The sequence below is a fragment of the Lissotriton vulgaris genome, chromosome 7, assembly GCF_964263255.1.
Source record: "Lissotriton vulgaris chromosome 7, aLisVul1.2, whole genome shotgun sequence".
Taxonomy (NCBI): domain Eukaryota; kingdom Metazoa; phylum Chordata; class Amphibia; order Caudata; family Salamandridae; genus Lissotriton; species Lissotriton vulgaris.
The window spans coordinates 610,356,927-610,376,090 of NC_141695.1; the positions used below are offsets into that span (position 1 = coordinate 610,356,927).

Below are 19,164 nucleotides of genomic sequence, written 5' to 3' on the forward strand. Positions count from 1 at the left end.
GAGAGGATGCCCATGCGCACTGTAGTTCGGGGGAGGAGCCACCTATCTCGTGATACTTCGAAGACTCTTCCAGGAAAACAATGTGCAATCATCCGGACCCAACACTAGGCGGCGATCTATGCACAGATATGAATTCAGCAGCCCACATGCCTCAAACATGTATTTATGTTATTAACAAAAGTGGGAAAAAATTAAATATATATAGGTGTGTGTAACTACAGGCTACTATGTGCCTAGGGTGTTACCGATGCAAAGCAATTATCACGCAACTCTGGTATAAATACCACACGCCCTGGGCTTTCACTTCAGTCCAGCGGAGCAGCGTGTGGGGTAAGACGGAGGACAACTAATCCAGAGTTCGTGAGTATAGAGTTTCGTTAAATGCATATTCAGGCTAACAAAGTTAGTTAAGGACCACACTTAAACCTACATTGTCACTGATTTAGATTGCAGAACAGCAATCACCCCCCCAGACGTTTCTGAATGCTCATGATGCAAGAAAGCAACACTTGACAAGTATGAACCTAGCTTCTATTACTTAACTAGAGTGTGCTTTATGTTTCTATGTGGTCTGTCATGTAAGTGTCTTTTTCCACAGGGCTAATAAGCGCATGGTTTGTTCCAGGTGATTGCACCGGTCAGAACTACCCATTTCTAGGGTGACCATTGTTTCTTTTTTCTTTTTCTCAGGTCATGCAAATTGCATTACCTTGAGCCAAACCGCTGTAGGCACATAGTAGCCTGTAGTTACACAAATATATATATATATATATGAAAATGACTACTTTTCACTCATTAAAAAGTTGGGAAACGATCAGAATATTGTTGTTACTAGTGCGGACAAAGGGGGGAATATAGTTATTTGGCCCCAAGAAGCTTATATCAAGGAAGCAAAAAGACAACTTAATGATCCAACTTGTTATTCCAAAACAACCATCAAACACTTCAATGATGCTAGAGATGGTTTGAAAAAGTTGTTGTATCAATGTAAGAGAGATGGTATGATCTCCTCTCAGGAATTTTAATTTCTCCACATTGAGTTTCCTATAGTGCCCAAGCTTTATTTACTCCCAAAGATTCATAAGCAGGTAGAACCAGTCCCTGGCCGGCCTATCATCTCGGCCATTGGGGGGGTGGCCGAACATGTCACACAGTACATTGACTATTTCCTCGAGGATTTGGTTAAGGATTTGCCTACTTATGTCAAAGACACCGGCGATTTTATTGCCAAAATTAAAAACATCCCATGGGACAATGACATGTTGATGCTTACATTGGACATTGAGTCGCTCTACACGAGCATAGAGCACACATCGGGTCTTAAAGCTCTTGAATTTTTCCTCGGAAAAAGACCCATTAACTGTTATTGTCACAACAAGGTATTAATTGAGTTGACCACATGGTGCCTTAACAACAATTTCTTTTTGTTTGGTAATGATTTGTTTATACAAAAACGTGGAGTTGCTATGGGGGCCTGTTTTTCCCACAGCTATGCGTGTTTACACGTAGGCTGGTGGGAGGAGCAGGTCCTCAGGCGACAACACGCGGTTGCTTTTGATCAACATGTTTTGCTTTGGATCCGTTATATTGATGATGTTTTTGTTTTGTGGCGAGGGGATTTTATCAGTGCAGAAAATTTTGTCACCAGTCTTAATTCCAATCAAGAAAACCTTAAGTTTACTAAATCTATCAGTAATTGCGAGGCAGAGTTTTTGGATGTCAAAGTATTTGTACATAACGGACATTTGACAACCAAATTGCACAGGAAAAGCACTGCTGGCAACAGTATTCTTCACGCAAGCAGTGCACACCCCAGACATGTAGTAGACAACATCCCACTAGGTGAGCTACTTAGGATCAAGAGAATCTGTAGTACAGAGATTGATCTTGATGTCTGTACCAATGAGGCTCTTGATCGTTTCAGACAAAGGGGTTACCGCGAATATATCTTAAAGACGGCTGTGCAGAAATCTAAAAATAGAACTCGTGAGTCCTTGCTCGTTCAGACACATAACAACGTGTCAGACACTGTCCCTGATGACAATACTGGGGCACCCAGGCTAATTACCTCCTATAGTAGACAAGCTAGACAAATAAAATCTATTGTGACTAAAAGATGGCCGGTTTTACAAACTGACCAGGTTTTAAAACCTAGATTGCCTGATGGTCCCACTGTGACTTTTCGGAAGGGCCCTTCCCTTAGGTCACATATTTGCCACGAATTTCCAGAACTTAGGAAAAAACAGGATTGGATGAAATCTCTATTTGGGTTCAAGCGCTGCACTTCTTGCAGGGCTTGTAAATTTGGCAAGTCAACTACTCAGTATATTACACCTTTCAGTCCTGACCCAATTAACATCAAGGGTCAATTTACTTGCAAGACTGAGTTTGCCATCTACTTCCTGACATGCACATGTGGACTCAGATATATCGTCAGTACGCGACAACCTGTGCATGTCAGGATTCTCCAGCACTTACGTGCCATCGTCAACATTGACCCAGCTTACCCGGTGGCCAGGCATTTTAAAAATATTCATAACAATGATTTACAGTGCCTGACTTACTTTGTTATCGCCACCGTGGAGAAACCTACTAGGGGCGGTGACAGGGATAAGTTGCTTCGGAGACTTGAGTCCCAATTCATTTTGGAACTAGACAGTCGATTTCCAAATGGACTGAATACTACAGAGGATTTATACGTTTTTCTTTGAACCCTTTTGGTATATTTTCAGGTTGGTTAGTTCTTTCGGCAGCCGCCCCACACCTCCAGTTCTTTATTTTTCCGAATACATTAGTTTGTTTTCCTATAATGACTGTATCACTTTCATTACCTTCCCTTAATAAGTGGCTTCATAGCTTTTGCTATAAAAGTCTCTCACTTTTTTGCTTTTTGGTGATAGTAAAGTTTTTTTATTCACTTGTTCTGGACACAGCCACATGGTACTACTTGAGAATGTCTGTTTTCTGTCTAACCTTATTGACAAAAATGAGTTGACATTGCTTCTCCTTAATGGAATTCATTTCTTTGGGAGTATAGCAATTGGGCCACTTAAAATTTTACATTTATGCTCTTTATTTCCATATTACATTGAATACATCAATGACCTTGCCATTTTGGATTTTATCCTATTGTCTATATTCTTTGCATAATTTGCACGGTTGGCATTTGTCACTTTACATGTCCATATTGCATTTGCACTTTATGGAAACATCTATGCACTTTATTGCATATTTTGCACATTGACTAGGTTGACTAGTACAAACTGTATTGTATTCAAAGTTAAATTTTCAATATGGCGTTACAATCTGTATAATTTTTGTTCTTTTGCATTTTATGCATTTATTTATTGCTACAAAAATTATTGCATTATGTTTATATTTTATACTGGGCTTAAAACATATTTCCGTAGAAGTTTTGGATCTATGACCGAATGTATTTACCAAAATGGATTTTAACCATTATAGTTAAAAACAACTTTTTTTATATATAAGTTGTGCAATTGTTTGGAAAACAGACTTCCCAGTACTCAATTTGGAGTATGTCCTTTATTTTTATGAACACATGGTGTTATGTATGAAAAAAACAGAAAACAGAGAGAAAAAAACACTAATTGAAAAAAATGCTAATTGAAAAAAGCTGTGAAGCACTAGCTATTTATTTGTGAAAGTTTTACTTACTGACTGTCTGTGAGCAAGGGCGGATGCCCGAAACGCGTCAGATTTAGTTGGACTCAGCTTGTAAATAAACTTTGTGCCCTTTAACACGTTGGATTCGTGTGGTTTCCTTTGGTCGTTTCGACGGAGCTTTTGGAGACTGCTGTTGAGATATATATATATATATATATATCCAAAATCAGTTTTACCCCACTTTGAAGAGCCTCCAGACAGGTAAGGTTGAATCTTCGTTTTTATTTGCAGGTTTACAGCGCTGGGAAGAAAAGCAAAAGTCCTGTTAAAAGTGAAAGCCTGACGCGTTTCGTGCTCATGGAGCACTTCCTCAGAGGCTTATTTGACTCTGCGCCGAGCATGAAGGTTCCTTTTAATCACTTGCACCTGCCATGATAAGCGTCAGCACCCCAGTGCTTGCTGGTGCATGGAGTCCAGTTTCATCACGCTTCAGTGCGCTGCTCACACAGTGTCTGATTTCTTTAAAAATTAAACCACAGTGGGCCAGGAAATTGCCATCCTTTCTCCTGCGCTGTGAATACCCTCCTGCAACACGACCTTTCTGCCAACATCACGCTGCTCTGCATTAGCTGCAGCATGACCACACTTGCTGCGTGGTGGGGCTCCTCCCGACCGGGACCGGCCGTTACAACATCCAAAATCAGTTTTACCCCACTTTGAAGAGCCTCCAGACAGGTAAGGTTGAATCTTCGTTTTTATTTGCAGGTTTACAGCGCTGGGAAGAAAAGCAAAAGTCCTGTTAAAAGTGAAAGCCTGACGCGTTTCGTGCTCATGGAGCACTTCCTCAGAGGCTTATTTGACTCTGCGCCGAGCATGAAGGTTCCTTTTAATCACTTGCACCTGCCATGATAAGCGTCAGCACCCCAGTGCTTGCTGGTGCATGGAGTCCAGTTTCATCACGCTTCAGTGCGCTGCTCACACAGTGTCTGATTTCTTTAAAAATTAAACCACAGTGGGCCAGGAAATTGCCATCCTTTCTCCTGCGCTGTGAATACCCTCCTGCAACACGACCTTTCTGCCAACATCACGCTGCTCTGCATTAGCTGCAGCATGACCACACTTGCTGCGTGGTGGGGCTCCTCCCGACCGGGACCGGCCGTTACAACATCCAAAATCAGTTTTACCCCACTTTGAAGAGCCTCCAGACAGGTAAGGTTGAATCTTCGTTTTTATTTGCAGGTTTACAGCGCTGGGAAGAAAAGCAAAAGTCCTGTTAAAAGTGAAAGCCTGACGCGTTTCGTGCTCATGGAGCACTTCCTCAGAGGCTTATTTGACTCTGCGCCGAGCATGAAGGTTCCTTTTAATCACTTGCACCTGCCATGATAAGCGTCAGCACCCCAGTGCTTGCTGGTGCATGGAGTCCAGTTTCATCACGCTTCAGTGCGCTGCTCACACAGTGTCTGATTTCTTTAAAAATTAAACCACAGTGGGCCAGGAAATTGCCATCCTTTCTCCTGCGCTGTGAATACCCTCCTGCAACACGACCTTTCTGCCAACATCACGCTGCTCTGCATTAGCTGCAGCATGACCACACTTGCTGCGTGGTGGGGCTCCTCCCGACCGGGACCGGCCGTTACAACATCCAAAATCAGTTTTACCCCGACCATGGCCTCATGGACCCGTGCAGCGTCAGGCGAGGCTGCACACCAAAGGGCAGGAAGGTCGTGTTGGAGAAAGCATCACTGTGCAGACCTGCTGGTGTTTGAAGCCTGCCCAGCCCACGGTGCTTACAATTTGGATCCATTTCACTGTCACAAGCAACTCACTCGAGTTTTTGAATCCAAGCACTACTTTTACCAGAATGCCTGGGGGCGCGCCCACGCCCTTTTAGACACGAGGTCAAGGTGCTATAATGACACTCCATGCTGTGAACAGACGATCAAATGCCTCTGAGGAAATGCGCTATGCGCATGAAACGCGTCAGGCAATACAATTTGGGTGCACACTTCTCCACAGCCTGTTTGCAGCTTTCTTCAAATAAAACACCGATTTTGAACCTACCTGAAGTGGTTTCTCTGAATGGGGGCAACTTATTTTTGGATTTACAACGGCCGGTCCCGGTCGTAGAGAAAACCCGACCATGGCCTCATGGACCCGTGCAGCGTCAGGCGAGGCTGCACACCAAAGGGCAGGAAGGTCGTGTTGGAGAAAGCATCACTGTGCAGACCTGCTGGTGTTTGAAGCCTGCCCAGCCCACGGTGCTTACAATTTGGATCCATTTCACTGTCACAAGCAACTCACTCGAGTTTTTGAATCCAAGGACTACTTTTACCAGAATGCCTGGGGGCGCGCCCACGCCCTTTTAGACACGAGGTCAAGGTGCTATAATGACACTCCATGCTGTGAACAGACGATCAAATGCCTCTGAGGAAATGCGCTATGCGCATGAAACGCGTCAGGCAATACAATTTGGGTGCACACTTCTCCACAGCCTGTTTGCAGCTTTCTTCAAATAAAACACCGATTTTGAACCTACCTGAAGTGGTTTCTCTGAATGGGGGCAACTTATTTTTGGATTTACAACGGCCGGTCCCGGTCGTAGAGAAAACCCGACCATGGCCTCATGGACCCGTGCAGCGTCAGGCGAGGCTGCACACCAAAGGGCAGGAAGGTCGTGTTGGAGAAAGCATCACTGTGCAGACCTGCTGGTGTTTGAAGCCTGCCCAGCCCACGGTGCTTACAATTTGGATCCATTTCACTGTCACAAGCAACTCACTCGAGTTTTTGAATCCAAGGACTACTTTTACCAGAATGCCTGGGGGCGCGCCCACGCCCTTTTAGACACGAGGTCAAGGTGCTATAATGACACTCCATGCTGTGAACAGACGATCAAATGCCTCTGAGGAAATGCGCTATGCGCATGAAACGCGTCAGGCAATACAATTTGGGTGCACACTTCTCCACAGCCTGTTTGCAGCTTTCTTCAAATAAAACACCGATTTTGAACCTACCTGAAGTGGTTTCTCTGAATGGGGGCAACTTATTTTTGGATTTACAACGGCCGGTCCCGGTCGTAGAGAAAACCCGACCATGGCCTCATGGACCCGTGCAGCGTCAGGCGAGGCTGCACACCAAAGGGCAGGAAGGTCGTGTTGGAGAAAGCATCACTGTGCAGACCTGCTGGTGTTTGAAGCCTGCCCAGCCCACGGTGCTTACAATTTGGATCCATTTCACTGTCACAAGCAACTCACTCGAGTTTTTGAATCCAAGGACTACTTTTACCAGAATGCCTGGGGGCGCGCCCACGCCCTTTTAGACACGAGGTCAAGGTGCTATAATGACACTCCATGCTGTGAACAGACTATCAAATGCCTCTGAGGAAATGCGCTATGCGCATGAAACGCGTCAGGCAATACAATTTGGGTGCACACTTCTCCACAGCCTGTTTGCAGCTTTCTTCAAATAAAACACCGATTTTGAACCTACCTGAAGTGGTTTCTCTGAATGGGGGCAACTTATTTTTGGATTTACAACGGCCGGTCCCGGTCGTAGAGAAAACCCGACCATGGCCTCATGGACCCGTGCAGCGTCAGGCGAGGCTGCACACCAAAGGGCAGGAAGGTCGTGTTGGAGAAAGCATCACTGTGCAGACCTGCTGGTGTTTGAAGCCTGCCCAGCCCACGGTGCTTACAATTTGGATCCATTTCACTGTCACAAGCAACTCACTCGAGTTTTTGAATCCAAGGACTACTTTTACCAGAATGCCTGGGGGCGCGCCCACGCCCTTTTAGACACGAGGTCAAGGTGCTATAATGACACTCCATGCTGTGAACAGACGATCAAATGCCTCTGAGGAAATGCGCTATGCGCATGAAACGCGTCAGGCAATACAATTTGGGTGCACACTTCTCCACAGCCTGTTTGCAGCTTTCTTCAAATAAAACACCGATTTTGAACCTACCTGAAGTGGTTTCTCTGAATGGGGGCAACTTATTTTTGGATTTACAACGGCCGGTCCCGGTCGTAGAGAAAACCCGACCATGGCCTCATGGACCCGTGCAGCGTCAGGCGAGGCTGCACACCAAAGGGCAGGAAGGTCGTGTTGGAGAAAGCATCACTGTGCAGACCTGCTGGTGTTTGAAGCCTGCCCAGCCCACGGTGCTTACAATTTGGATCCATTTCACTGTCACAAGCAACTCACTCGAGTTTTTGAATCCAAGGACTACTTTTACCAGAATGCCTGGGGGCGCGCCCACGCCCTTTTAGACACGAGGTCAAGGTGCTATAATGACACTCCATGCTGTGAACAGACTATCAAATGCCTCTGAGGAAATGCGCTATGCGCATGAAACGCGTCAGGCAATACAATTTGGGTGCACACTTCTCCACAGCCTGTTTGCAGCTTTCTTCAAATAAAACACCGATTTTGAACCTACCTGAAGTGGTTTCTCTGAATGGGGGCAACTTATTTTTGGATTTACAACGGCCGGTCCCGGTCGTAGAGAAAACCCGACCATGGCCTCATGGACCCGTGCAGCGTCAGGCGAGGCTGCACACCAAAGGGCAGGAAGGTCGTGTTGGAGAAAGCATCACTGTGCAGACCTGCTGGTGTTTGAAGCCTGCCCAGCCCACGGTGCTTACAATTTGGATCCATTTCACTGTCACAAGCAACTCACTCGAGTTTTTGAATCCAAGGACTACTTTTACCAGAATGCCTGGGGGCGCGCCCACGCCCTTTTAGACACGAGGTCAAGGTGCTATAATGACACTCCATGCTGTGAACAGACGATCAAATGCCTCTGAGGAAATGCGCTATGCGCATGAAACGCGTCAGGCAATACAATTTGGGTGCACACTTCTCCACAGCCTGTTTGCAGCTTTCTTCAAATAAAACACCGATTTTGAACCTACCTGAAGTGGTTTCTCTGAATGGGGGCAACTTATTTTTGGATATATATATATATATATATATATCCAGCTCCAGTCCCTGGAGCTGGATATATATCTCTCTACTTTCATTGATCATTTTCTTCACCCGCTGGTACAGCAATTGGATTCCTATGTGAAAGACACAAAGGACTTTTTATCCAAACTTGGTAAAATCAAATGGGACCCCAGTTACAGGATGCTAGTATTGGATATAGCAAGCCTGTATACTTGCATCAGTCACGAGAAAGGCATCAAAGCAGTGGAATATTATCTAAAAAAACGACAACTGAGGTTTTTGGAGCACAATCAGATGCTAGCAATCTTTGTAGAATTTTGTTTGAAAAATAACATTTTTTTATTTGAGGACGTCTATTACAGACAAGTGTCTGGAACTGCGATGGGTACTTGCTTTGCCCCCAGCTACGCGAATTTATTCGTAGGCTGGTGGGAGGAGCAGGTACCCAGGTCGCTGGAAGTGAATGGCGAAAAAGGCTGTGTAATCAAGTGGTGTCGTTACATTGACGACTTGTTTATAATTTGGCAAGGATCGGAACACACCGCAAAGGCCTACATTGATGTCCTTAATACGAATGATATGAATCTCAAGTTCAGTGGCTCCATAAGTAACACCTGCGTAGAATACTTGGATCTAAAAGTATTCATTGTTGATAACAGCTTAGAGACAGCACTTTTCCGCAAAACTACAGCGGGTAACTCAATACTATACGCCACCAGTAATCATCCGACGGCGTTAATACAAAGTATACCCTATGGGGAGCTGCTCAGGCTCAAGCGTAATAGCTCCAGAGATTCAGACTTTAAGATTGCAGCATCAGCATGCATCAGTAGATTCTTAAAAAGAGGATATGCTATGCCAACGCTACAAAGTGCGTTACAAAAGGTGAATGCACTAAAGAGATCCAATCTACTGACTGAAAAAGGTCATTCTTCCGTGGATAAAAAGAACGAACAGGGAAAATTCCGGCTGGTAACCCCCTACTCGGCGGAAGCAAATTATCTGAAACGCATGCTCAGAAAGAATTGGCATATTTTAAAAACTGACAGTTGTATCAAGGATGACATCCCAGATTACCCCTTGGTAACCTTCAAGAAATCAAGATCACTGAAAGACATGTTAGTCCAAAGTCATCTAAAGAAAATTGAAAGGAAAACCAATACGTTGACAGATCTAAAGGGCTTCCACCCTTGTCACCATTGCAAAGCTTGTGCACACAGTAAGAGGGTCAAAACCTATGAGATTCCGAACACTGGGATAGTGAAAACAATTAACAAATACCTCACATGCAATACCTCCTACGCAGTATACTGTCTTAAATGCCCGTGTGGACTAATGTACATCGGGAGTACGATTAAACCCTTGAAATTGAGGATTTTAGAACACCTGAGAGCAATTGACAAAAACGATCAGTCATATCCCGTTGCCCGACACTTTCAGCAAAAACACTCAAGCAACAGACATCAAGTACAATATTTCGGGTTAGATCATATACCGGAAAATCCCAGGGGTGGTGACAGACTGCACAGTTTGAGGAGACTTGAGTCTCGATATATTATCGATTTAATGACCAAACACCCAAATGGTTTAAATGCAGGGGAGGAATTGGCTTCTCATATAGGCCAGTAATGCTACTGTAAATTGCACAATCTATAAATGACCAAGAACTGTTAATTAATTTGTTCATTTGTATGAATGCTGTAGAACACCAAAGCTGATCAATGGATCTGTGATGCTCAACATATCTGTAGAAGTAACATGAGAAACATCATTCCAAGTTAGGTACTAGGAAGTAAGGATAATGTCGTGTGGACAAAACATATTGTGCAGCTATTGAAGGAAAATTAGAAGTCAACTGTAATTGGTCCATGTATTAGTATTATGTTTTCGTTTAAACTTTGCTTTTTTGTAGAACTTCCACAGTGTGAATTTTGAAATTATGAAATAATAATGATAATTATAGTCTAGTAATGGGACGGAACAAAAAATGAACCAAGGGTGACTTGCCGATCCACGGCGAAATGTTTTCTACTCGTCACTTGTTGTGTTTTAGTACAATGGCTTGTAATTTATTGATAAGGTGATTTAATAGGGAGATGTCATGCCACTTTAATATGGCTGATAGGTTGCCAGCAAAGCGAGATCTTCATGCCGATACACGGCGAGACACCATGAAATGCGAAAGTTAATTTTGCGCAATTTATGTTTTCATTTTATTTAAATCACAATGTCAGTAAATATGCTTGAAATTACTGTCAGCATTTACTGGGGCTTAATGAAGTAGGATAGCCCTTACATTGTACATTAACCCACAACGTGTCGTACACTGTGAACAACTTCCAATATGGTGGAATGATTTGGAGTCCCTTGTTTGTTTCGCCCACTGATCACGAGAGAACGCTGTTAAAAACATGGCGCCCGCAATCAATGTTTGTAACATTGAGGAAGGCGGAGCGCCGAAACGCGTCTGTTGCAAACCTAAAATAAACTAACTGAAAACGACCCCCGGAGTGCGTGGTTTCTTTCCTCTGCGAAAGTCTGGTGGAAACCGTGAGCTGAATATATATATATATATATTTTTTTTTTCAGTCTACTGTTGAAGCTGCCGCTGGTTCTTGTAGTTCATTCTCAACCCTCACAACTGCTGTATTAACCTGCAGGCCCCCCATAGATACAGCCGGTGCTGTCATATCATCCAGATGGTGATGCTGCTAGTAATCCATTGTCCAAACTAGGCGGACCCTTTTTCCCCTTGGACTTGTCTTTTGATACCGCAAAAAATTGCGGGGATAGTTTTGTTATCGGCACCTGCCGCCGCATTATTTTTATTTTCCAAAACAGTCTTGGTGTTTTTAACGTTCTTAAGCGGGGTACCAGGGTTTATATTGTTCACCTCAGCCCTGCCATTCAGGCTTTGCTCCTCCATGACTCGCGGTCTCCCACGAACACCTTTTGGCAGCATCTTGCTTCCACGTACGCCCTCGTATGCTTGACAGCGTTTCAACAAGTGTCAACAAGCCGCCACCGGTGTATGCACTCCAGGCTCCAGCGAGAGACTGCCCAGCCTCTGCGCCGCTGCCGCTGGAATCCCGCCACGAAGACACGCCAGGCTGCTAGCATCCGCCAATTCTGTCATTTCACTGACTTTTACAAGAGATTTCAGGTAAGGTAGCGCGCAGCACATGAAACTTGAAAAAACAGAAGTATCCTTTAATTCACGTTCATTTTATCTCTTCAAAGCTATAGCTTACAGGTTGAGGAAGGGAGCGGTCAGCCTACACATCCACTCGTGCGGACGCCATCTTGCCCATTTCAAGATTCTAGAGTTGTTGTTGAAGCCACATATCTGGGCATTAAAATAAGAGCATCAATGACAGAATTAGTTAATGCTAATTGGGGGGCATTACTGGGGAATATTAGAAATTATTTAGAGAGGTGGGGACGGTCACACTTTACTTTAATAGGCGGAGGGAACATTTTAAAAATGAATATTCTTCCGAGGGTACTTTATTTGTTTAGATCTATTCCAAGTCTCTTTGCTCTAAATTTCTCTGGGCCCCTGGGAAACCTTGCAGAGCTATCAATTTTATGACGCTTCCAATTGTAAAGGGGGGGGTTTGGCGATACCAAATTTTGTTTTATACTACTATGCTTGCTTTTTGCAAAAAATGTTGGTACTATTGATTGGAGATGACGTTTGTAGTATAGTAGAAGCCCCTTCAATTTTTCACCTAATTTTAGGGCGGAAGCAAAACAAGGTCTATTTAAAGAAATTGATGGGAACTTCTATACAAGTACTTGGTTCAAGGTCCTGGAAGCGGCTTTTAAAGTCTGGAAGAAGATACGTAAATTATCTGCCTTCGAAGGCTTGACATATTATACACCATTGAATGCGGTCAAACTACTCCACATAATATTTCGTGATAAGGTGGCCGCTGGTTGGACAGGCAAGGGTATTCGCCAGATCGGAGACTTATACGTAAATGAGAGACGAATTACTCAGTATGAAGACTTGTCAAGACAATATAACCTGCCTCATTCACAATATTTTTAATTTGAGGGATTTCCTTAGTCTAGAAATTTGAAAGTAAGCCCAAACCTGCTTATTGAGGCTGCCAGATCCCATGGGAAGATAGGGTCACTGTATAAAATATTAGCTTCATTTACAACGGATGATTTGGGGAAACACAATGCACAATGGGCAGCAACATTGGGGGAAATTGACATATCAATAGAAGAAGCAATAGTCATGTCTAATGAAGTTTTTTTATCTGCAAATTTAAAAGTACAATTTTTTAAAACCGTATTTAATTTATATTACACTCCCGCACGTATGCATAAGTGGGGAGTTCGTTATAATGGTAAATGTTATCATTGCGGGACTGATAACGCTAATAGTCTTCATATATTTTTCACCTGTATTAAACTAAACTTTTTTTTTGCAGAGTATTGAAAAGTTTTTATCCAAAATGTTTGGGTTATCACTGAATATTACGCCAGCTCTAATGCTTTTAGGGATTGGGCATGTGGTTAACAAAGGGAGTCCCTTTCATAAACATCGTTATTTTCTTTTCGTGGCAATGACTATGGCTCGATTATGTATAGCTTCTGAATGGCTTTGCCCTGAGCCCCCATCGTTTGATACCTGGCGGGCCAAAATGTATAATTTAGCTAATTTAGAATTAAGTTTGTATTCTATAAAAGGGGCAAGGAAACGTAAATTAGGACTGTTTATATGGGAGGTATTTTCGGCTCATATGGATGCATGAGGCTAGGATGTTTGGTTTAATTGGTTATTGTGATATTATGTTTGTATTATTTTTGTGATTTTAGGTTTCTTTTTTGTATTACTCCTGTCTTTGAACTGTGAAAATACAAAATAAAAAAAACTGCTACAGACATGACCATGCTGGATTTACTGCACAGCAGTTTAGGGGGTTCCAATCAGGCATTCTGGAGCTGGTGGATTAAGGCCGAATATATCACTTGCTTAGCCACCTCTTGCCCCTGTTGGTCCAGGGACTACAATTAAAATATCACTTACTAACCCATCTCATGCCCTGGTTGGCCCAGCAGCAGACTGTCTGTCAGCTGACAAGCACCATTCTCTGTGTCCCAAGGATTCCCCTTCACACACACACAGGGAGGTGCTTTCTCATGCAGTTAATGACTTTACTTTGCCCACCATGTACGTTTCCGACAACCTGGCTTTGAATATCGATCCAACAGAGACAGCCAGCCCGATAGCATTTCTAACTGATAGCAGATATTGTTATTCAGAATAATGTTTCTTGGAACCTGTGAACCTCTCCCAAACCCTTCCCCTGCCCACACTCAATTGAGGAAACACTACAGAAAGGATACAGCTTGATGGCTCCTGAGCGAGTGCCGATTGCCATGAGATGTAGAGAAGGGCTAAACCCCAGAGCGCTGGGTTGATGTGGAAATCCATGCTCCACTGTCTGAAAGAAAAAAATACAAAGCCATCAGAGGATCCAGAATCAATTACAGGAACTGATAGATAGGATTTTAAGAAACACATGCATTTAGAATCTGGGTCTAATCAAACATCCAGGAAAGGTCAAGTGATAAAGAAACATCTGGAGAATGAACCAAGACTGCTGGAACATCTAGAGACACCATGGTCAGTGATGCTTGCAGGTAGGGCATGTAGTAATGGAATATTTGCAGACATGAGGGGCGACATGGAGATAAAAGGCTAGAATCCATGTCAGGGAACCAGAATTCTACAGATCAAATCAATAGGTGCGGATAGCTGGTTTGCCTCACAAGCTTAACAAGTCTATCACTTAAATATAGTTGTGTCTTCAATGTAGCTCTTCCACCAGCCTGGGAAGGGCTGGGACAGGGAATAACGTGCACAGTAGCATCTCCTCCCTTCTTTACCAGAATGCCCCTTCCCAGGATGAGGAGAGTTGCTCTCAATCCAGGACAGAAACTGAGAGCCATATCTATCCTAGGTAAACCTGGGGCTCAAAACTCAGAGGAGCAACACTCTCGTGCAATTCCTACTTTTGATGAAAACTACATTGCTGAGAAAATCCACATGGAGCTTCCCAATGCACACCAGTAATGGCTGAAGTTATAGGGTTCTTGCCCCAGGCCGTTTCCACAAATCTACTGTGACAGAGCTAAGATCGAGGACCTTACTGTCTTTTTCTTGTTCAAGTAACACAGGAAGCCGTGCATCTGAAATCTGTTGAGGAAGTGTTTAATGTCTTTTACTCTAATGTAGCACTGACATTTCAGACTCGAGCAAGCGCTTCAGCCTTTTGATTCTAAACACCCGCTGCTCATTGTCGAATGTCATCAAAAGTCTTTCTCCTTGGCATTGGAGCCTCTTTTCGCTTCTGCTCCTTTTCTGTTTTTCAATCCCAATCCTCTTTCAAAGTCAAGTTGGAGTCTAAGGGCTTGTTCTCAATAGTCTCTGTGGTTAGACCTCTGGGTTTCCTCGTTTTTCAATTTGCCTGCCTTAGACTGTGGAGTGTCTCTGCATTGGGGGTGTTTTTTAGGAAATCTAGTCTGAGGATTTGGGTTCAGCCCCACAGCGGTTCTGTGGTGTTACCTGCATTCACTTTTTAAATTTACCTCCTCTCAGAGTCTTTTCTGATTAACCTTCTCTTTCAAAGTAAACAACGTTCTCCTCGCTCTTGCCCCCTTCCCATCCAGCCAGCTTGGTTTCTTTGGGGTTTTCTTTGTCACTCGATAGGACCAGGTATTTGAGAGAGGGCTGCTTTGTGTGTGACTGCACCATGGCGTAATGTGCCTCCCTCTGCTTCTGCCCAACTTTGAGGGTCTTGGACAGAAACACTGCACATGCATCACGCTCCTTGGATTTGTGGTCTTTGGGCAAACAGAGATTACTGACCTTTTGGCTGTCCTTCTAGGTGAACATGTAGTGGCACTTCAAGAACAACCTTCTCTTTCTCTCTCTTAACAACTCTGATCCTCCGGCCGCACATTGTTTTACTCATGTGATCAAAGTTTCCAGGAAAAATCTGGATTTTTGGTTTTCCTTGCGGTTTTCCTGCTTATCTCAAAGTTCAGTCATATCAGTTTTTCTTGCCATTTTCCTCAATGTTTCTGTAAGCACATACTTTCAGCTCCCCTGCAACAGTCTGGGAACTCCGACATGTTTCAGCGGCAGAAAAGAGAATTCTGGGGTGGTACTTCGGATGTCACTGGGGAAGGTCTCACCACCAAATGGTTGCCAACGCCCCAAGAGAAAAGCAGGTACAAAAAGAGGATTAAGAAAGAGACCATCACCAGACTCAACCACTAGATGGCGCAATCATGTCCAGCATGCATAAGCATCTGTTTGTGGTATGTAGTGCTGTAGATTTACATGATTTGCCTACTCCTGCCATCTAGTGTTGGATCCGGATGTGTGCAAGTTGTTTTTCTTCTAAGAAGTCTTTAGTCACAAGTTTGAGTGACTCCTCCTCTTTATGGTCATGTGCATGGGCATCGACTACGTTGAAAACCGTTTTCCATTCAGATTAAAAAAAGGGTAAAGGAAACTACAATGGCCACAGGTGTCGGAGTGGAGGTTAGGCGCATGTGATTCTATAGCACTACATGCAATGAACAGATGCTTACAGGGTATCAAAACCCGTTTGAGGCATGTATGGCTGTAGCAGTGCTTAGTTTGAGCCAGTGGTTTCTGGTACCCCGCAACGCCACTTAATTGGTGTCCGATGCTCGCATCGGCACTTAATTATAAACATTGCTCTTATGACAGTCTTCCACATGTTGGCGCTGCTCATCTAATTTAGAGACGAGCATAACAACGGGTGTTTATGAATACAATACATGTTACAAATTACTAATAGCTGCCTCCCCAGCCATTCCTTTAGCCTTGGGGACCTGGAATAATCTGAACTGTCGCACTTGCAGGTGAGTGAGATGGTTAGGATTTATTTTGGCAGCGAGGAAAGGGGCAATGGGAGGTGCAAGTTGCAGTGATCTCCTGGTCAGAGCCCTGGCACTTATTATTTTACAAATTAAGCACAGGGCTGTAGCTGCACATGCTTTGCATAGATAGACTGTAAAGCAGTGCCCCTCAAAAGCGATGGATAACCGGTGGGTTTTGAAGTGGTCTGGAAAAGCGTACGTAGCACTACCGGACCTATTTAACTTGTTGGCGTGCTAGAACACCCGCATAATAATGTTTAGTGAAGGTGTGTGCTGTAGAGGATTTAGCTGCTTTGCATATGTCCGGTATAGAAAACAATGGTCCTAGATGGGGGCGTGGCTTGGACGCCGATGGTCGCCTGAGAGCTCGGCTCCGAGACTGAGCCCGCATTTATCCTGAATTCCGAAGGTTTTGGGGCGCCCCGACCCCCAAAAATCGAAGATCGAGTTGAGGTCGACTTGGTGAGGCACCTGAGTGAACCCGAAAATCGACTGCACTGGTCGAAAAGCGAAGTTGCGGAGGAAGCGGAGCGGAGCTCAAGATGGCGCCCGGACCCTCTCGATAGACTTGCCGAGACCCTTGGCCCAGGAAAGTCCGCCAGCTCAGCTAGCGCTTTATCCGCGCCTCATCCTTCCGAAAGGCGACCATCCACCTGGCGGACTGGGAGGGTCCGGACACCATGGACATCTCTGGACTGATCAATAGCCGTTTTTCTCTCGGCGCCGGTTGCTCCCCGGCGGCCGGAGACCTTGGCCAGAAAAGCAGAACCACCCGCGACGATCGGCCGTATCCTGCCGAGATCCTGTATTCGCCTGGTCCCAAGGAACTTTTTAGGCGACACTACGACTTGGCCCTGCGGGAATCCCTGCCGCATTGGTGACTGCAACCCGCGGTCTCCTTTGTCCCAACAGGACCTCGCCGATTAGCGCTGATCGCCCCCACTTCCCCTTTGGTGGCCTCCGGGGACTCAGCGGTGTTTCCTCCCGAGAGATCGGAGTGGTGGCAGGACTTGGCGCCGCCAAGTCGAAGACGATCGAAGGCCCTCTTCACCACGGTTGCACACCGGGAGAGCAACAGCCGACGCCCATCATTGGTGGATAGCCCGCCGAGCTTTCTTCTGCTGGGCACGTCCGCCATGGGAAAGCCGAGGGGACCTAAAGGAACCACCCCGGCCGCCTCGGACACGGAGGCGCCGGACAAGGACGATCGAGGTGACCCGGAGAGTTCCGGAGGCCCTCACCTACAGCAACAATTCGACCGGGTCCTGGAAGCGATCGCGAATACGCGATCTGCCCTGCAACAAGACATCGCCCAGGTTGCGACGAGTCTGGGCCTCCTCAGGGCGAACCATGGTAAGCTCTCGGACAGAGTCAAAGAGGTAGAGAGCTCGGTGAAGGTCCTGGAGCCGGCGCAGAAGACTCTGGCGGCTACGATGAAGGATGCCCTGTCCCGAATCGGTGACTTGGAAAGACGGGCGGAAGACGCTGAAGGGCGTAACAGAAGGAATAATATTCACGTAGTGGGCCTACCGGAAAAAAAATCGAGAATGGGGACATGGTGGCCTATCTAGAAGCTTGGCTCCGAACTGTGGTGGCGCCGGAGGGTCTGTCCTCCTTCTACGCTCTGGAACGTGCACACAGAGTGCCAGCAAAACCGCCACAACAAGGCCGTTCCCCGCGCCCGGTGGTGGCGCGCTTATTGCATTTTCGAGACAGGGATCTGCTCCTCAACGCCGCCAGACAGAATGGCCCTTATCACGTGGAGAACAGCCAAGTGAACATTTTTCCGGACTATACCTATGAGACCCAACGGAAACGGACCTCATTCCTAGCGGTCAAACGTGAACTGCAGAGCGAGGGCATACAATACTCTGTCCTCTTTCCTGCGAGACTCCGCATCATCCTGGATGATAAGACCCAGTTTTTTGATACCCCGGAGGACGTCTGCACTTGGCTTGAGCTGTATAGGGCTGGCAAAGATGGCTTCGGTTCCTCCTTCCAGTCGACTTCGGAACCCGGACAACAGCGTCGATCTAGGAGACTTCGGAGTCGCTGCGGTAAACCGGGCAAACCCTCGACGGTAGAGACTATGGCTGAACGGCGAGGAGTGTTGGAAATGGTTTCCAACCTATCTGGCTCCCAGGGCGGCCCCATCATCGAAGAATCGGAACCGGGCGGAGAGGGAGCTCACTCGGACACGGAGGACTCGGAGACTGATAGTATTCACTTGCCAGTGGTTACTCCGGACTCGGCTGAGGGCATGCTGGATGGGCAGGGATGAACTCGGGTGAGCTGATTCCGTTTGGGCGGGGGTCTACCGCGGGAGGTGTGGGGGTTACAGGACTTGCTGCTGGACTATGAACCACCGATGGGGTTGGGGGGCCTTGCTCTGCCTGATACCTATGATTTGGTGCTCGGTCTAGTCTCGGTAGTCCGAGACTCGGTGGCCCATTGCTGGCGCCCGGCCCGCACTCGGCCCTTAAGGCATACCTGTGGTGGCTACCGCAGGATTAGACGGGAGACGGGGGTTGTTTGAGGGTACAATTTGGATGGGAACTAGATGGTGCTATTTGGGTCCTATTCTGGGGTGGGTGGGAGGGGGTTTGTTTCAAGGGGAAGTTTGGTTGTTGTTGGGGAGGGTGTTTGCCATTGGTGTT

The 19,164-nt window shown here is 45.7% G+C and overlaps 1 protein-coding gene across 4 annotated transcripts in view; it reads right to left on the reverse strand.

Moving 5' to 3' along the window:
* LLGL2 (LLGL scribble cell polarity complex component 2) overlaps positions 1-19,164 on the reverse strand; it is a 1,008,116-nt gene that overhangs the window by 729,635 nt on the left and 259,317 nt on the right. For all 4 annotated transcript variants that reach the window (XM_086930752.1, XM_086930755.1, XM_086930754.1 and 1 more), the window contains exon 3: positions 13,937-14,034. In XM_086930752.1, coding sequence (XP_086786878.1) covers positions 13,937-14,034 — 98 coding nt within the window. The remainder of the gene's footprint in view (positions 1-13,936; positions 14,035-19,164) is intronic.